The following is an 18,622-nucleotide window of genomic DNA, read 5'->3' on the forward strand; positions in this document are numbered from 1 at the left end:
TTCTAGTCTTTTAAATTTACAATACTGAATCCAGCAGGATTTGGCTAAATAATACAGTTTAAATAAGCTAATCTAAAGGAACACAGTGTCCTGTAAACATCTGACACAAACCACATTGCATTCTGATGGTGTGCCTATACCTTCCTATGCGGGAGAAAGACAATTCAACTGGTGGTGGTAACAAGGGATGCAATCTAAAGGCAACGTTCCTGTTCTTCAGTAAGGCTTGTAAAAAATTTGAGCAGTGTACGTATGAATGACAGCCTGTACAACTCTGAAATTTTTGGAAAGCTCTTAAGTTTAAAAAAAGCCTAAATGTTTTGAGTATAAAACACACATTGAGAAGATGTCCTTCTAAATTATGTGTAAAAGTGTCTGGCACCAGAAACGACCACTAGGTATTATTATACCTAAGGAAAAAAAGCAAAGAATCACTCAAGACAAGTGTCCCTGAACTTCGGAGCAGATGCAGCCAATTAGGTTACTTTGCGTTGTTCTGTTCCTCTGGAAAAGAAGTCATGAACTTACACTCTTTAAGCTGTCTGTACTACATCATCAGTAATATATATTATATATACAGTATGCATATATATAATATATATATTTGCGTACACACTTCTTTTACCTCAATCTGGAATCATGTGGTTTCATGCAACACACTTACCAGGAACCAAACCTATTCATTAGATCATAGCTGGTGTAACTTTAGTATCAAATATTTTATTATACAGCAATTCAGCGCTGCTCAGCATCAATCATCTCTGACTAGAATCCTCGTCTCCCTCTTCTTTCAGTCCAGTTCACGTTTGTTGCCTCTGTCACCCTTTTTCAGCCACCTTCTTCACATCGTGCCTCCACTCGATGTTCAATGCTGAGACCTTATTTCTGTCAGCTTCTGAAGATAGCTCTGTGCTGCTGGCATCGAGAGGATAAACTGAACTGTCCTTTGACCTATTCGGTAGCAGCCATATCCCATCAGTCCAAAAACTGTTGCTTTTATGACAAATTTGAAAATCTTACTTGAAGCTGATGGAGGAGGCACACTGAAACAAAAGATATAAAACAATGTTAACACCTGCATAGCTGGAAAGAACAGGCATTTTCCAAGCAAATCAAGGATCTTTTCTCCCCTTCCGCTTATAGTGCAGGAGACCGTCAGGTAACAGATGTGTCATGAACAATGTATTCTTTCATGTTCAAGGGCTACATCCAAATTAAATAGTAACAACAACAATAAATAATAATAAAGCTTGTTCCACTGATGCCACTCATGCCACTGATTCCACATATGATGCCACTCTTAATGGCTACGGACCTTGACTTGCCCCTCACCCTATCAAAATAACTAAGACAACATCAAGACTTCTTGAAGAATACTAGAAGTTAATATTGTTTGTCGAACTGTTTATAATATTACTATGCATATCTCTGCACAGAGACAAAAGTCAGAAGAAACACAGGACACAGCGTAAGTCCAACGCCCGTACAGTCAGCTCACTGTCATTCAGGGTAGTGGATGAAAACAGATATTGGATATTCTGGATAACGCGTGTCAGGACCTGGTCAGGTTTGTGTGGCCAGAAGGGGTAAGGCTGGAGCCAGGCTGGCCCCTGCACAGGTTCGGGGGGGTGTTTCGGCAAGGTGTACCCCTGGATGCCAGGCAGGCCTAGCAGCCTGGCTGCAGCTCCCAGCACGAGCGTCTGGAGGCCAAGCCCCTGCAGCGCTCTTGGCCTCCGCAGCTCCACAGAGGACAGTGCAGACAAATCGGAGAGGCTTCGCGTGAAGCCGTCTCCGGTCTGGCAGGTATTGCTGGCTTTGAGATCTTCACAGAGCCGCCTGGAAGTCTCTGCACTGGCCACCTGGAACCAGGAGGGCAGAGGACAACAGGCACACCAGGTCTACCCCTGCCAAACAGTCTTATTAACTTAGTGTACGAAGCAAACAGTTAATATTACCCTCAAAATGAAGCTGGCTTTGAAAGCACAGCAAGACGCACGCGTAGCCTGCGCCTTCACTAGCAGGCTCTGCGGTACCTCGGCTGGCCCTGCACCCACAGCGTGCCCATGCTGCAACCCAGGTAATCCTCTCACGGGCGACGGGCAGGTCTCTGCGTGTCGCTCCAAAGAACCCACGAGTTCTCATTTATTTATATCGAGGAAAATGTTTCTAATGTATCCAGAAGCAATCAGTTACAGTACTGCAAAAACATCGCGGGCACACTCAAACCAGGTTAGATGCGCTGAGATTAGGATACAACTAGACTGAGTTTAGATCCTTGTGCTCAAACTAGGGCAAAGCTATTACTGGTAAGATTTTTCATATTAAGGGAATATACAGGAAGAGTTTTAAAAAAAGCACACACACTGAACAAAGGACGGGGTAAAGGCATCCCTTTACACCTTCTTACATGCTTCTCTATCACTTCTTTCTCAATTCCAGTCCCTCCACGCAATTTAAAAAAAAAATCAATTCATAGCAATCCGGAGCAAACAGTAAGGTCTGCTCAGAGTCAGGTTCAATGCACGAACTTAAAAATTGGAAGTCTGAGAAATGTGTATGTTTCTATCCAGACGATTTCCAAGGTCACTTTGCAACTTGTAAAACCTAACTAAATATCTGTAAAAGTCTTAAAAACTTTTCACTTTAGAGAGGTGACAACCACTAACACACACAAACCCCCCGTTAACGCTGCTCTGCAACTGCAGTGCAACAGCACAAGGGGTAAAAAAGTTTAACGAGAGATGAGTCTCAAACACAGTAATCTTACCAATGTAATTTGCTTCATATTATTTTAGAAAGTCAAGTTAATGCAATATTAATGTCTTATGAAAGATACTGGTAACCATTCCACTTAGTTATGGCACTGGCATGGCAAAGGCAAGTCAAAGAGCCTACGCTTGGATGAAAAAGACCCTCTATGTAAACTTGAAGACACACAGTCGGGCTTTCGGCTATTCAGTTCTGTAATGTCAATGATGCAACCAACATTAAGCATACAATTATACTGATTTGGGCAGCCTCATTTGACAGGTTATTTGCGAGGGTGCAGAGGAATATTGACATCTAGTTTGTGACTCCGGGCAAGGCTTAGCCTTGAAAAAGACTTATAAATAGCTAGGCAAGAATTGCATTCTTGGATCCAGACGCCAAAAGTCTCTCCAAATCATATTTTAGATGCCTAAATACACCGTTTAGGTGGGGCACAGTCTTTTCTGTTTTTCAGAGCCTCTGAAGAGATCGGTGAGGTGCTTACATAAACACAGTGAACAGATGTGATAAGGTAAAGTGCCAATATTTGAAAGGCTCTATTATCCTAAACCACCGCAGACCACTACTACTGGGTCATACTGTAATCCCTCCTACGTTTCTGAAGTCCTGACCTTTGTGGCTTTATAGGATACATGTAGTCTGAACATATTGGTTCTTCAATTCCTTCTTTTACAAAGCACATACATCTATTTTAATAGGTACTTTGGAGCAGGAGTTCACCAGATCAGTGGCTTAAATCAGCCCATATTTAGGTACACACATTAAAATGTGTTATTACTTATATATATATATATAGTTAAAAATAGGCTATGAGCAACTGTGATAGTAAGCTTGCCGGAGCCAGCAGTGTCCTGACACTACAAAAGCTTTGAATCCAACAGTTTGTATTTACCTAAACTAGACTGAAAGCCTGGTTGTGCTTTCACCATCTTCTACAGCCCTCATTTGAATTCTCATTTTAAAAGCCTTAAATGTGGATCAATGAATTTTATTTTTAGACAAGGTCATCTTCTCATCTCTACTTCCCTTGATAGCCAGCTATTTACTTTTTTCTTTTGATTCTTTCCTTTGCTGTAAGCACAATCTGCAAGCACTGCACAGCAAGGCAGTGAGCTGACAAGGCAGGGATGACAGTAGTGATGTTTCTTCAAGCTGTGACAACCAATCAAAAAAACCCCAAACCAACCAATTATTGCTGTCTTTTAGCAAGAGAAGCTGTTACATCAACACGTAGGAAAGGATGACTGTTACCTCATTATTTCCTGGATGTTTAAGTCAGAGTTCCAGTTCTTTTCAATTCCAGGTACATGACCCATCCCAACAACACCAACTACAACAGCTGGGATATATTTTCTAGGTTCCGCTGAGAGAGAAAGATGGAGAGAAAGGAACACATCAGTAAAAGAACTAATTTCAAGCTATCAAATAGGAAATGTGTGAGATTACAAAATTGAATTTTCCAAGAGGTAGGGACTCTTACTACTAGATACTAAAACTCTGTTGTAAACTAAAAGTTAATACTCATCTCACCTACTGCCTCTTATGTTGAAAGTCTGAAAAAAAATCAGCACAGCTTCTGGATTTTCAGGAAACGTTTGTTTCAGTAAACAGACCTGGCCAGGGCTCATACTCCAGCCTCAGGGTGAGAGGCTCAGCAGATGCAAGCTAAATTAATTTCTTTCCTTCCCTGTGTGGGTCATGTTTCTGTACTGCTTATCAGGAACAGCTGTGGTCTTTGCTCCTCAACAGAGAGCCTTCTCCACCACTTTGGATAGCGGCAGCTGGCACATGTCCAGATGGTGACAAGACCTGGGCTAACAAGCAGAACGGACAATCGGAGAACAGCCCTCAAGACCACACCTGCCCCTGTTCAGTTTACTGTTACAGACCTGGCCTCAGCACGTAACAGCAAAACCCACACCATTTGTGTGCAGCAGCTAGCCAGTCACCGTTACACCACTGCAACACGTGCTGGCTCTCACCCTCACCTCCCATCTATCCTCCAAATTCTGCAACACCCAGTGGAGGTTAAAATGTTGTTCCTCCAAGTTTAGGGATTACCTCTCCCCCAATGAAAAAATGGCACCACATCACGATAAAAATAATTCACAGAAAACTTTCTAAGTAATAGTAATCAGGCTGCTTTCCTATGAGGAAAGTTATAGATAAATATAAGATGTGAGTAAGTTCCACTGTCTTGCTTTAAATATTCACTCTTGATTTTTCCAGGAATAAGTAAAAAAATTTGAAAAGCAGCCTCCCCCCCCCCCCCAATGAAACAAAACTGTATTGAAAACACTAGAACTATTATACACATTTTCAAAATTGTTTCTTTGGACTTGCCTTTTCTCAGCCTATTCTAGGGTTGCTCTAAATCAGAGCTGCAACTACACCCGAGACAGAGCACAGGACCTCAGCAGAACGGGCTGTCCACAGCACATCGCACCCAATCCAGCCTCCACCTGTATGTTCCTGCCTGCTTCTGGGCAGGATTCAGCGATGACAGCAGTTGTGTAAAGCCTTGCCTGAAACTTAGTCCTAGTAGAAACTTTTATCCCTCTCAGAATATTTTGTGTGGAGTAAAGATAGAATGAAAAACTAAAGGTGAAAGCTTCACTTGCAAGCTCTTTGGAAGAGTTCACCCAGGCAAATAGTCAGATGAAGGCTAGGAACATATCAGACCTAGTTTAGGAATATATCAGATGAAACATATATTTGAGTCCTGCAGATAGCATCCAGGACTTTCCCCTTACTATGTCCTTACAATAGCAAATGATTTGGACAATGGTGATGATGCCCTATTTCTGCTCATTTGAGTTGTGGGGTTTTGTATTTTACTATGAATCTTAAGTATATCATTTGCCTTTTTTTCTTTTTCCCCTTTCTTTTTTCTTTTTGCCTCTCGTGAAAATGAATGCATAGAACAGATTATGTGTATATAATATAAAAGCACAGCTTCTAAACAAAACTGTCTCTGGCATTCTCTCTTGTTAACTAAGAGACTGAGACACATGAGTATCAGCCAGGTAGTCCCTCACACTCTTGTCTCTTATGGTCCCATCTTCTATTTGAAATCCTTCATAATGCATATAAACCCTTTCCAGTTTCCATAGGCATTCACTAAACCAGTGATCCAGAGACTGAGCTTTTAAGAAGGTAGATTTAAAGGGAGGGGGGAAAAAAAACCCCAAAAACCAAAAAACAAACAAACACAAAAGAGCAGGGGAATTGCTAAACAATTCCTCTTGTGGCTCATGACCCAGCCAGGACCAACAATAAAACTGAATTTTCAGCCTGCTCTTTGGACCAAGTAACTAAATTCATCTGTGCCTCTTTCAGCCCCATCAGCTGAGCTAACAGGGAATACTGTGTGTTTGGACAAAGGCAGGCAGCGTTGAGGTAACATTAGGCACGGGACGTACAAGAACATAAGTACAATCCCCTCGCTATTTTTTCAATCACAAGACAGTGCCAGCGGTCTGCACTGAAGTGATTACAAACAGTATCTTAAGACAGCAAATAAAAGGTAACCCATACCTCAGTATGCGTATATATAGGAAGGGCATGCAGATCACATACAGCAGCAAAATACTTCCAAAGGCTAGAGAAATGCCATTATTCTGTATGCTTACACCTTGCTGAAACATGCAGAGTCACACAAGTTTCAAGCAAGAAATGTGTTCCTGAACAGCTAGTGATGACAATTAATTTGGCGAGGTAACGAGGTGGAAGTGAGATCGGCAACAGAAGCCTAGACTGTCCTCTGCTGTGCTGTAATACCAGATGCCTGCCTTTTGAAAAAGTTGTCAGGCTAATTAGTATTTTCCAGTTTTAAACAGCACAATGAGAAAGGAACCATAATTTGAAGTCTACTGCTCAATGAAAATTCTTCTTGAGGTGGTTGCAACAGAAGAGTAATAGCCCTTTTAAATTTTTTAAGCACTGTAATCTTGTGTGACAGGTGGCACACACGAACAGAACATCCCAGATTTCCTGGGAAGAACTGAACTTTGGACTAGTACACAAAGAACACCTTGCTGATTATGATATCTGCTTTAAAACAATTACTTTCTGAAGCTCGAGGTAGTTCTATCTGCTTTGCTGCTTGCTTCAGCATGTAGGTCAAGTAAACATCTCGTTCCGAGACAATCGTTCGATGAAGATCAGGAAATTCTCCAATCATTTCTGCCATCATCTGCTCCAGTAAATCCTTCTGTTTGCATTTCTCCACATCATCTTTACTGAAAGAAAGGTAAGTTTTCTCAGTATCTGTTATGCTTTTAAAGCCCAATACAGACAAACCAATGAATAAAAACAATTGGGTATTATACGCATTATTCACATAAACCCACACTGTACAGTTCTCCTCCCCCAGTTCTCCTCTTCAAAGGCAAGACGAACTCCCTAAACCTGTAAAACTGGGTACCTAACAACGCCTCTACAGTGAGGGAAAGGGAAAGAGGAGAGGTCACTTGCCTTTAGGCATCGCAACTGGATTTTCACCCTTCCCCGTTTGAAAGCTGACAACTCAACTGAGCAAGAGCACTAGGGCTTCAAAGGAAAGAGCTACCATGGTGCCCCACTCTCGGTGTATATTCATAAGCTTGGAAGAGGCAACACAGAGCACTCCCGAGGAAGCAGATCGGATCACTGAACACACAGAGGCTCTATTTAAGGAACGAGAGCAGCACACCGTAAGGCACAGTCTGAGGGGATAGAAAGAGTTCTGCAGGCTCCTAGTGTCAATCACAGGTCTTCAGCAGGGAAGTCAAAGTTATAAATCAATGCCCTGAACAGAAGAATAGGAAATGGGCAGGAAATAAATAAATGAAAACTGCAGGAGTAAATGTAATGAGCTTTTGTATTTTTTATAGGTGCTGTTAACCTTCTGTGTGTACCCACAGCTGTGGTACAGTCATAGTTTGTGGCAACAGAATTATGTTTTTGCATCACTGTCTACTGAAGAATGATGCCAAACATGCTTTCTTTAGTTTCCAAGATCAAAAGGACACTCAGAAATGTCAACAGGGACAACCAAAAGGAGAAATGCATTGCTAGCTTTCAAACAGATCATAGCAAAGCTGTCACACAGATAGAAATTTGATGCTGAATTATTACTCCATTTTCTGTAGAATCTCATGTTGATGGCTGGGTGCACAATATTTCCCCGTCCCCGTCCCGTCCCGTCCCCCCCCCCCAACTTCCCAATTATAAACACCTTTCCTTTTCAACCCCTACCAACATGTTTTTTTTAAAAACCAAGTAGCAGATCACTCAATCGTACAACAACAACTGAGATGTTATGTCCAAGCTTCAGTGGGAAGTCAGTGTGCATATATCATAATTATCTTAATATTGCAGTTGAAAACCAAAATGTTCTTAGGATGGATAAAAGAATGGGAGAAGTTGCAGAGAAATGTATCCTCCAGTGCCCCCCAAAAGCCTGCAAATAGTTTCATGCTGGTATCAGACTAGTAAGTAAGAAAACTTACTTTGCGTATGAACTGTAGTTAATGGATTGAAAGGGGGTCAAACTCATTTTACAGATGAATATAACAGCAGGTATTTACAGGAAAGGACAATTAAGTAAATGCTAAAACTGGAAACTAGAAGGTTTGATTCAGCAGACTACAGTTTGAGCCCTGGCCCAATTTTAAAAGCCTGGAAAAAATAGCACAGATCACTTCATGTGTAGAGCTCTGGTCACAGGGTTATGAATGAGGCGCTGAGATTCAGGGACCACATGCACAGGGCACCCATTTCTGGCAAGCCTCCCACCACTGCGAGTCTGGTAGGAGCAGACTGAACTCAGGACGACAGCTGGGCCTGTGTTCTCCCCCAGTTCAAGCAAGTTATCACACACCTACTTGTGGAAAGAGGAAGCAAACTTGGCACAGGGACGTCCCTGAGGGACAGGGGAAACCAAACGGAGCAAGAGAATAGCTGTCTGAGAAATATTACCATAAGGCAAAAGTTCCTAACAATGTCCCTTTATAAAGGCAATAATCATTAAGAGCCCACATGTTGTCCACAGAGTTCAAACATTTTCTCGTTCCAAAAATCTGTTTAGACAGCAGATTCAGTTCTCAAGCTGCCCCAATCCAGATGTGACTTAGCACAGCAGGCCCAAGTCCTTTGGAAATCTTAAGGAGGTATAAATTAGCATACCGAGGCCCTACTCTCTTCTATTTACAATATCCACACACAGTAGTGTGAAAGATTTTATTTTCAGCATAAAAATAAAAAATAACAAAAAAAGTTTTTTCTTAAGTACACTAGGAATTCTCCAGCACCAAATCTTTCACTTCACCTGGAAGTAATGTATTAAAAGACAATTAAAGAAAGAGCTGGAACAAGATTAGAAAGCCAGCTTTCTTTTAAAAAATATGGATTATTGCAGGGTAGTTTGTATATTTAGCCTTCTCACTAACTCAAGTTTCACTGCATCAGGCTGGGTACTGAGAACTTCCAGCTCATACTAAAGTCAAACTGAAGAATTGAACAATTCAACCCGATAAACATATGGGATGCTTATTCATACCTGATTGGGTCAGATAAGAAGCAAAGGCCCCAGGCAAGCTTGACTTTTTGCCAGAAAGAAAGTGCAGCAATTGCTCTCTTAAATGTAACAGGGATGGGTCGGTCTCCAAGATGGAATTTACAGAAAGGTACTTTACTGGCCTGAAAGAGAAGATACAGATCACTAGTCAACATTTCATACTGCAGCACAGTATATCCTTATTAACAGAACGTTTGTTTTATTGTGTTATACAAGGTATCTTAAAAAAGAGCAAGTAGTGTCATACTTCAACATCAAAAAATATTTTGGCTTTGCAGTAAATAAAATTTCCAAAATACTACTTCATAAAGGAATACATCAGCTACAAGATGCAGAAGGTATTACAGTAAAAACATGAAGTTGTAACGCCACCCTCTTTACGTTACTTTTACCTAAGCAGAAAGCTCCTGCTTATGACTACTTAGGGTGAACAGATGGGGCTCAGTATCTATCTGGGTCTGAATAATGTCTAAGGTGAAACAACTGTGGTCATTTTGCTTTTACCTAGGATTTGTCAGGATTACTACTCTATCAGTTTGCCATGGTAAACTATAGTCAAGAAGATTATTAAACAAGAACTGAGGGCAGACACTACATGACAATGCGAGGTCAGACTTTGCTGTAGGTTAGACTGACAAATTTTAGCACAGTACAGAATTTCTAGAAAATTCTTTCCTACGCATACCTGTTTAAAAATTTCAAACAACCACTTTAGAATAGGACAGAGCTTTTTTATATATATATATATATAAAATATAATATATATATATTTATTTATTTCCCACTTAAAATGGAAAACACTTAAAATGTTTCACTCTTGTCTGGAATGCTCAGGAAAACAAGCCTTGAAACAGTTTTCTTTTTATTAAGGATAAATACACCAAATTATTCCAGATTCTTTAACAGCTATGTTATCTCAGATTTCCTTACTAGTACCTAATTCACATAAAAATAGGAAAATACATTCTGCAAGGTGGGTACATACAGTGAAAATAGTGTCTCGGTATTCCCAGACAAAAAAAAAAAAAAAAAAAAAAAAAAAAAAGAGTAGCTGTGATATACAGTAGAAGTCCAGCTACTATTTACTTCCCGCTATCACAGCTGGCAGTAGTACAAAAGGGAATGTTAAGAGACCAGACAGGACTAACAGACCAGTGGGATATTTTACTTCCCCAAACCATCTTTCTAGATGAATGTGTTTAGAGCTCATTAATGCTTTAGAGTTGGTTTTCACAGCCTGAAACCCTGACACCACCAATGGTGGGACCAGGATTCGTATCCAGAATTCGAAAACAGTTATTTAACAGGAACAAAATAAATACATTATTAATGAAATGAAAACAAATGCCATCAGAAATATCATCGGAAAAACCCTTATCATTTGAAGCCTTTTTGGAATTGCTTTCATGCCACTTAGGGCTACAAACCTCTGTACTTTCGAGCACACTTTGAAGTCAACGATGATTCTTACTACTTCATAGGCTTCAGCACAAGTATGGCCAGAGTGCTCTTTTCTAGTCACTAACAAATGGTTTTATTTAGCTCAATCCCGGGAGCAAAAGGCCAGTAATTTGACCTCAGAAAAACCATTTCGAGTTCGCACCTCTTTGAAAGCCTCCCTGAATTCTCCTCCTGGGGCCATTCCCAGCTGTTCTGTGATGTGAGCAGAAACCTTCAGAAGCAGCATTTGCATCAATCCAGACATGACTCCATTCTGGGCAAAGAGGGAGAAAAATGTTAAAGAAAAAAAGAAAATCAACAAGCTGTGTGGATTTCTCAGAAGAAGAATGCGCTGAGAAAAACATTAATTATCTTAGTGAAGAAGCAGCACTGAAGCTACCTTTTGGAGCCAATTCACTGATCAATACAGCTCTTTTATTTCAGTTTGTATTGGCTGTGAAGTAGCTTTTCACTTCAGTGTGTGGCCAAAGTATTCTCCCTTTCAACAAAAATGTACGGCAGAGTTAAGAAAAGGAGGGCAGCCAGACTTACTTTAGCCTATATTTACTCCACCTGCTTGAAGAAAGTGTCTGAATAACTGAATGGTAAAACAGCTCATACTGTGCATTTCATTTTTCTTGATCTGGTTACAAAAAAAAAGGGACCACGAGTATATCCTATTGAATGTACAGTGAATGCCATGTTATAGGGATACTGAAAGGGAAATAGCTAGTGGTCTAAGCATAAACACTTCCCCAATCCTGGGAAACACTAGGCTGAGGACTGGTTAGGTTAACAGACACAGAAGCACAGATAATCTAGCGTTGTGCAAGAATTGCAGTGCACGACTTCACCACATAAGACCTTAGAAAAGACCTCACAGTCCTAAGTATGACTCACTCCCACAAGCAGACTGAAGGCCCCTCCTCGTACAGTCTATTACTTTTTGAAGAGACCTAAAATCAAGACTATTCTTTTTAAAAAGAAAAAAAATTCTCCTATACATACTTATGCAAAATTTCCCTTCCCTATCCTTTTACAAAATGAATGAAAAAAGATCTCAAACAAATCCACTCGGAGCTGTTCCTTCTGTCCAGCTCTGGCTGTCTTCAACCAGTTATTTTTAAGACTAAGACTTGGTGGCTGAGTGTTACCTGTCCCCAAACGTAACCTGTACCTTGGTTAAGCATCTCCTCCAACTTGGTGTCAGTCCATACCGCTACCAAAAGGGGTATTCCCCCTTCCCTAGCCAAAGGTTAATTTCCTGCTATATTACCAGCTTCACACAACTGAAGATGAGGTTACATGGGATAGCCTGGGTTAATATAACTGCTTGAAGTCACCAGAGGAAGGTCCTGGTCTGCATTCCTTGCTCCCATGGGCCATGCTCAAATGACCCACCCTGTGCCAGATCTGATGCTCGTGTGACCTCCCCAAAGGCTGTAGGCAGTTTCTGCAGTTAAGTGGACTCGAGCCACTGAGGACCAGAACCGGGAAAGGAGAAGGGCTGTTTTCAAAGGCAATTGATTATCTGCTTTATCATGCTACAAACTAGCAAGCATGGCAGAAAGACAGGCCACTGGGCTCCTGGGGAGAGATGAGGAAGAAAGAGGGCAGTGAGAAAAAGGGTTTTCAGTGAGATCCAGTTCAAAAGCCTGGGGGACAAGGGTTTCCAGAAGTTCAGAAAAGATGCCCACAAAGAAAAGAAAATTAGGATAATGCAGCCTGAAGTTATTTGCTGGCTGATCTCCCCTTCAGGACTGATGTCTTTGAAGTTGCATTTTTACACTGTGACAGAAAGATTCATCCTGTTGGCTAACAGAGGGATGCATCTTTGAAGCATGTCTGAGTAATTTGTGCTCTTTACCTGCATGAAACTTGGCGCCTGCCATATTTGCTCAGCATCAAGGAGATAAAAGGTAACAAGCAGCCGTATGTAGCAGCAACCAGCAACAACTGGCCAGCCAGAAAGTGCTGGGGGATGAAGAGCAAAATGTACAAAAAACAGTGGAAGCAAAACAGTAAGAGAGGCTATTATCCTTAGCAGACTCCTGTCTTGAAAACAAGATACTTGAACTAGAAAATGTGCAAAGAAATATCAAACATATGAGAAGAGATTAAACGTATTAAATACTCATGAGGCTTGGGAAAGGATGACTGAGGAAGATACACTCTGTTGGACACCATGACTAGCATGGAGACAGTGAAAAGGACAGGAGGAGAGAGGAATACCCAGGCAAAGTATGGCTGCAGGTTCTAATGCCTTTCCCAGGTATCTGTTATTGGCAGCTGCCAGAGGGCTTCTGAAGCAGATAAATCTTCCACTGGACTCAGCACAGAAATGCCTATACTATGTATGGGAACACAGCCTAAGGAGGTGGCCTTGGGGCTACTCTTTGACTGTATAACAAGTCACAGATCCAGCACTAACTGCAGAACTGTGGGCAGAAACCAACCGTTTGTATTTTAGTCCTCTGGATTTCTTCTTTTAAAAACCCTAATTCCCATAGATGCAGGCCCGTGCAAACAAAGCCTTGCCACCTGGAGCCTGGAACTGGTCTTCCTACTGCTGCAAGCACACTGGAGGTTAGACTTCAAAGCACAAGTGAAGGTAACAAGTGACAGCAGCCTGGTCCTGTCCATATGGATGTACCTGTCATCTACCAATTCACAGTATATCCATTTTATTTAACAGGACGATCCTGTAGGTTACCTAAACATGGAGGGCGGTATTTCACGGTGCAAAATGAGAGCTTTTTCACTGGCCAGAAGCATTAAAAAACCCAACATTACAATATATTCCTGCACAGGTAACTTTAGCCTAAGTGAGCAGGTTAAAAAAAGTGATGTTGAGCTAAGATTTTGCTGCCACCAGCCCACTTTCTCTTCTGCCCTAGAACAAGGTTTCTCAACTCTTCCCCTGTGTCAGGACTTGCAATCATAGAGCCACACAGGCACATGATGCAGCTAAAAAGCAAGCCCTGTTCAGACTGCCATGTGGCCGGGGTACAGATGCAGAAGGGACAGTGGAAACAGGACGCCGGGGGAGAAGGGAAGACAAAACCTGTCTCACCGGTTTGGTTTAAGCCAACTGTTACTGTGCATCTTCAGGTAATCTGCACTTCAGCCAGATAGCAGTCTGCACTGTGTTGCTCTGCTTAACGGAGAGCAAACAGGTAGTTCTCTGAAAACAACTGCAAGGGTTTTGAGATTCAAGGACAAGCTGGAGGAAGGCTGTTTTTAACCTGCAACAGTTGCTTGATAAGCTGTGAATACCAGCGACTGCAAGGGTGTAATAGTTTCATATTAACACTGTGCTCAGCTTCCAACTTCAATTAAGAGCAATGAAATGCAATTTTACTGCTTAAGATTTATACAAGTGATTATAAAAAGACAGTTTTCTTTTCCTAATTTGATACTCAAGGATGGAAGTTATAAGCAGTTGTGACTTTTGGTGTAACTTTTGGGCCTGAATGCACACTTCAGTAAGAGAGGACAACTGAAGCGTGACTGAGCAACTTACCAGCTGGTTTGCTTTTTACTAGAGAAAAACAAAGATGCTATAATTTAGTATCAGACAGTTGGACTGTTTTTCCTGGTTCTCCCATGCTGCTACTGAATCAGAGGAGGAAAGTTGGGGTTTTGGTTGAGACTATAGATGGAGAAATATATTATTTAAAAGGCACAATGTCCAAATTTTATTATTTGAATTATCCCTGGCGACAAAGTAGACTAAGATTGAGCTGTAACAATATGAAGGATCTTTGTATTATTCTCTGGCTTTGGAGACAACACAGTCTGCGTTTCCTACTGTCTGCACACAAGATGACTTCAAGCCCTGGTAGGAAGTGCTAATTACAAAGCTGCCAACATGATTTTACATCACAGTGAAAAAAGTCCACTATTTTATTTTCACTGTCCTTTTCCTCTTAACAGAGAAGTACAGCAAAAACTGTTGCACTTAGATTTGTTATAAAAAAAGGCTTCTGTGCCTGTTTACGAGGTCAGAAGACCCCCAGCTATGCTGCTCTAGTTGTTGTGCACATGCATTCTTTTGGCTGCATGCATCAGAACAATCCACCTTACCCAAAATAAACAGATGGATGCAGTAATTCATGCAATATGCAAGTGTTTTGCAATGTTCTTTCCTTTGATAGGGCACAAATAAAGAAAACAGGAAAGACAAATTATTGCCTAACTCTATGAGTCAGAAAGCCTGCACTAAGGCACTACGTGCAGGCGCACACAACACACACAAGCAGACTTAGCCCCTAGCCGCTGCACATGCTTCTGCATGGATGCAGATTATATTCTTATGAGAGTTGCAATCCTGGAAATTCCCCAATTACATCAATAAAACAATTCCAATAAATAATTACCACACAACCAAAATAACAATCTATGAATTTGTTGGTTCAACTGGACACTGGAAACTTTTTACTATTGACCACATACTGCCATTCTAATCACACGTCCTGTCATTTTTAAGTCAACTCTGTGCTTTCACTGTGCCTAGCTTAAACCCACTTAAATACAAGCTAACTGTGTGAAACTGAATACAGGACAACCCTTGTTTTGCGCACACACCCCAGACAGCGTCAAAATGCCAGGGTAGTTATAATTTGAATAGAATCCCACACTTTTCAGCCCAGATTTTTCAAAAGCCTCCCTCAAGGCCCACTGTTAATGGAGAAACTACTCAAAAGACAAGTGGATGGGAATTGAAAAGAAAGAGCAACACACTAGGATGAAGAAGGAATGCAACTAAACAGATCAGGACAGACAACACCAAAATTAAGTTGTCCTTAAATAGCTGTGATACAGATGCAGATTGCAAGGATAATAATCACGTTTAAGTGTATTAGTGGAGCATTACAATTACGAAGTTAAACTTGTATCCTGCAAATGGAGCAACTGTTAAACCTGGGAGGATTCCTGCCTCGGTCAACAACTGCCCAAATAATCCTGTTGTGGAACAGAAGCCCTCAACACTCCAGCTGAAAACAAAATACCAAACCTAACTCCGTCACTGTAATGGTACTCTCACCTAGATGAACAGTATTAGGTTCCCAGCTGGTGGGAACACTGGGTTTGGTTGTAACTGGACAAATTGGTCCTGACACAAACCTTTAATTCTCACTATGGGAATCATACCTGCTTTATAGCCTGTTGAAGTTTTTCTAGATTTATTTCTTTGGCTTCCTTTAGCAATGTCTTTTCATCCATCTTCAGCATAGAAACTCTATACTGGCATAGTTCCACCACAACGACATCAGGCTGCACTTCTTGTATTGTCTGAAAAACATGAATTTATTTACACCAGTTAAGGAAGGATTAAACAGAAACGCAGCCAATATCAGTACTTTCATGAGAAAAGGGACTTAATAAAAGCACATTCTAGCAACCACTTTCAATTAAAAGGACAGTGAAAGAGTAAACAAGACTTCCCCAAATGGCTACGTATTGAGAAAAACATTAAGGAAGATGACAGTGAAATGCTTTAGCTGCTGAATGGTTTGGGACAGGAAGATGCAGAACAAATTGTGCTGGGGTGGGGGGAACTTCACATTAACAAAATTCCTTTGACCATACTCCGCAATCATCTGCAATGTGAGTTAGAACAAGCTTTCTAAGAACCAGGGTTGATGATTCTGGCACAAGATTCCTCCCCTTCTAGGTCCTCAAGAATAAAGCCACTCTAAACTGCAGACTTTGCATGAGGTACAGTATGAAATAGTTCCTACTTTCACTAGAGCTTCAGACCTATTTGTGCCTTGTATTCCATTCTCAAGTTTGGGGCAGCACGGTTTTACAGCTCAGTGATATATACCCTGGGCACAGAGAAGCTGTAAACTGCAGTTTCTGTTCTAGGCTTCGCGTCTTCTCAGCACATCCCCATCACAGTGAGTATGCAACAACCACAGTACGCACTGTCGGTGTGACGTGATGCTTTATTGTGATAGGCAGAGAGTTCATTAGCGAGACTTCTATTTTTAACACTGGCACTGTATTTACATTTGTTGGTTAAGGGCAAATAAAAATATTTGGGATGGGAGCACAATGTATTGCATCAAAAAATTACTAAGATAATATGGCTGCCTCTTAGTTCGTCCCACAGCACTGTTAGCCCTCTAACAGCTAACTTGAGGAAAAACAGAGTCTGGAGGTTACAGCACAGAACCAAGCCAGAGAGCTGGACTTCATTCTACTTAATGTTGACAACATCATAAACACGCTGCTGAAGGACTTCCACTTAGTATTTACCTTCACTACATCCTTTTTGCTGCTGTCACTGAAGTGGGCTGTTCCAACCACATATACTTTGGAACCATCCTCGGTATCAAGCTCAGTCACAGTGCTTGGTAAATTAGGCTTTTTCTGCCTCTTCTTCATCTTCATCTCCAGAAGAATTTTAAATGCATCTGCATCAGCTATAAATGTAAAGAAAAATAGAAAAGAAAAGCACACATGACTACAAAGTGCAGGTAAGTAAAACAGAAAATAAAAATGTCACCACTAAACAGCAGAGCAGAGCTAAAAGGCCATTGATTTACCACTGTAATCTTACATTCAATTCTGAGGCTACATCATTGAGAGTGCCACCACTGGAGAGGCTGCCTCCAAGCATGGGTCTCAGTCCAGGTTTCCTACCCTGTGGACACTGGGACAGGTTGTCCATGCAGTTCAGTAAGGGAAAGAGAGAAGCTGTGTGGCAGGTGACGTGGATAGAGAAGCAAAGAATACTTAGAAAAGGTATACACTAAATTGGAAAAAAAAAAAAAAAAGGCATTTTTTCCATTCTAGAACAAAAGTGTTCCCTTTTGGGATTTTATCTGTATAAATGATAGCAACACATGTACAATGGTGTGAGTATGCTGGTAAAGTCACCTGCACATATTGGCACATATAGGATATCTACAGTACCAATCTTAGCCTTTTCTGTCATTGTCACACCAGGGATCACTATACAATTAAAAATTAAACCTTAAGAGGTATTCAGGTCAGAAAACCAATCATTCTTCCATAGTTTCAACAACAAACTAATTAAGACCAAAATGGTACAACGTGAGTTCAGCCCATCTATGTCAAGCTTGCCACGGAAAATAGGAAGATCTATCACAATTGCTTGTTAAATGCCAGAAAGCCTCATTAACTGAGATAGAGAAGCTTCAATTTTACATCAATGAGAAATATAGTAACTTTGAATGAGTTATCTTTAAGCTGTAATGCATCTTAGAAAAAAAAAGCATCAAGTAGGAAAGCAGAGTTTTGTTTCCAACCAACTCTCTTTCTCTGGCAAGCTGCTGCACAAGTTAGCAGAGGTCTCAAGTAGTCCAGAACCCTGGAACAGGATCATAATCCCAGGAAAAAAAAAAGGTTAGTGAACAGTTTGCAGGCAGGATGTCAAAGATGCAGATAAATTACAGCCTCCTACCATACATTCATTGGTTTCATGAATCTGGTTTAACTATGCGGCTCTGGCCCCAGATCTGTCCCACAAATACTTCTCTCACAAGATTTTATGTCAAAAAAACCAAAACCCAAACCAAAGGCCACCCTCCGACATCCTTCTTAGTTAGCATTTTAGCAGCCTACTACTTCGTGGTCAATACCCAAGAACATGGTGTGTTGCAATCAGTACAGTCTGATCTAAGACCATGTTGCTGCCAAAACAGATGGTGATGCTAAGGAGAGGGTGGGGAAAACACAGCTGTAAAAGGAAGGAGAAGAGGCAGGGCTGTTGCATTTGTAGCACTCAATCACATAATCATAAAAGCAGCCACAGTAGAGCAACCAAAATCAACTTAGGCAAATATCCTGTCTCCCACAATGGTCAAAAGTGGGTATCTAAGG

General features: G+C 41.1%; 1 protein-coding gene across 2 annotated transcripts in view; it reads right to left on the reverse strand.

Annotated features, from left to right (window-relative positions):
• Nucleotides 1-714: 714 nt before the first annotated feature.
• TRABD (TraB domain containing) overlaps nt 715-18,622 on the reverse strand; it is a 34,242-nt gene continuing 16,334 nt past the window's right edge. For both annotated transcript variants that reach the window (XM_082308481.1, XM_082308482.1), the window contains exons 4-10: nt 17,033-17,199; nt 15,923-16,063; nt 10,932-11,042; nt 9,311-9,450; nt 6,838-7,010; nt 4,021-4,132; nt 715-1,043 (exon numbers count right to left, since the gene is read on the reverse strand). In XM_082308481.1, coding sequence (XP_082164607.1) covers nt 866-1,043; nt 4,021-4,132; nt 6,838-7,010; nt 9,311-9,450; nt 10,932-11,042; nt 15,923-16,063; nt 17,033-17,199 — 1,022 coding nt within the window. In that variant the 3' untranslated portion in view covers nt 715-865. The remainder of the gene's footprint in view (nt 1,044-4,020; nt 4,133-6,837; nt 7,011-9,310; nt 9,451-10,931; nt 11,043-15,922; nt 16,064-17,032; nt 17,200-18,622) is intronic.

The sequence above is a fragment of the Platalea leucorodia genome, assembly GCF_965183815.1.
Source record: "Platalea leucorodia genome assembly, chromosome: 4".
NCBI classification, from domain to species: domain Eukaryota; kingdom Metazoa; phylum Chordata; class Aves; order Pelecaniformes; family Threskiornithidae; genus Platalea; species Platalea leucorodia.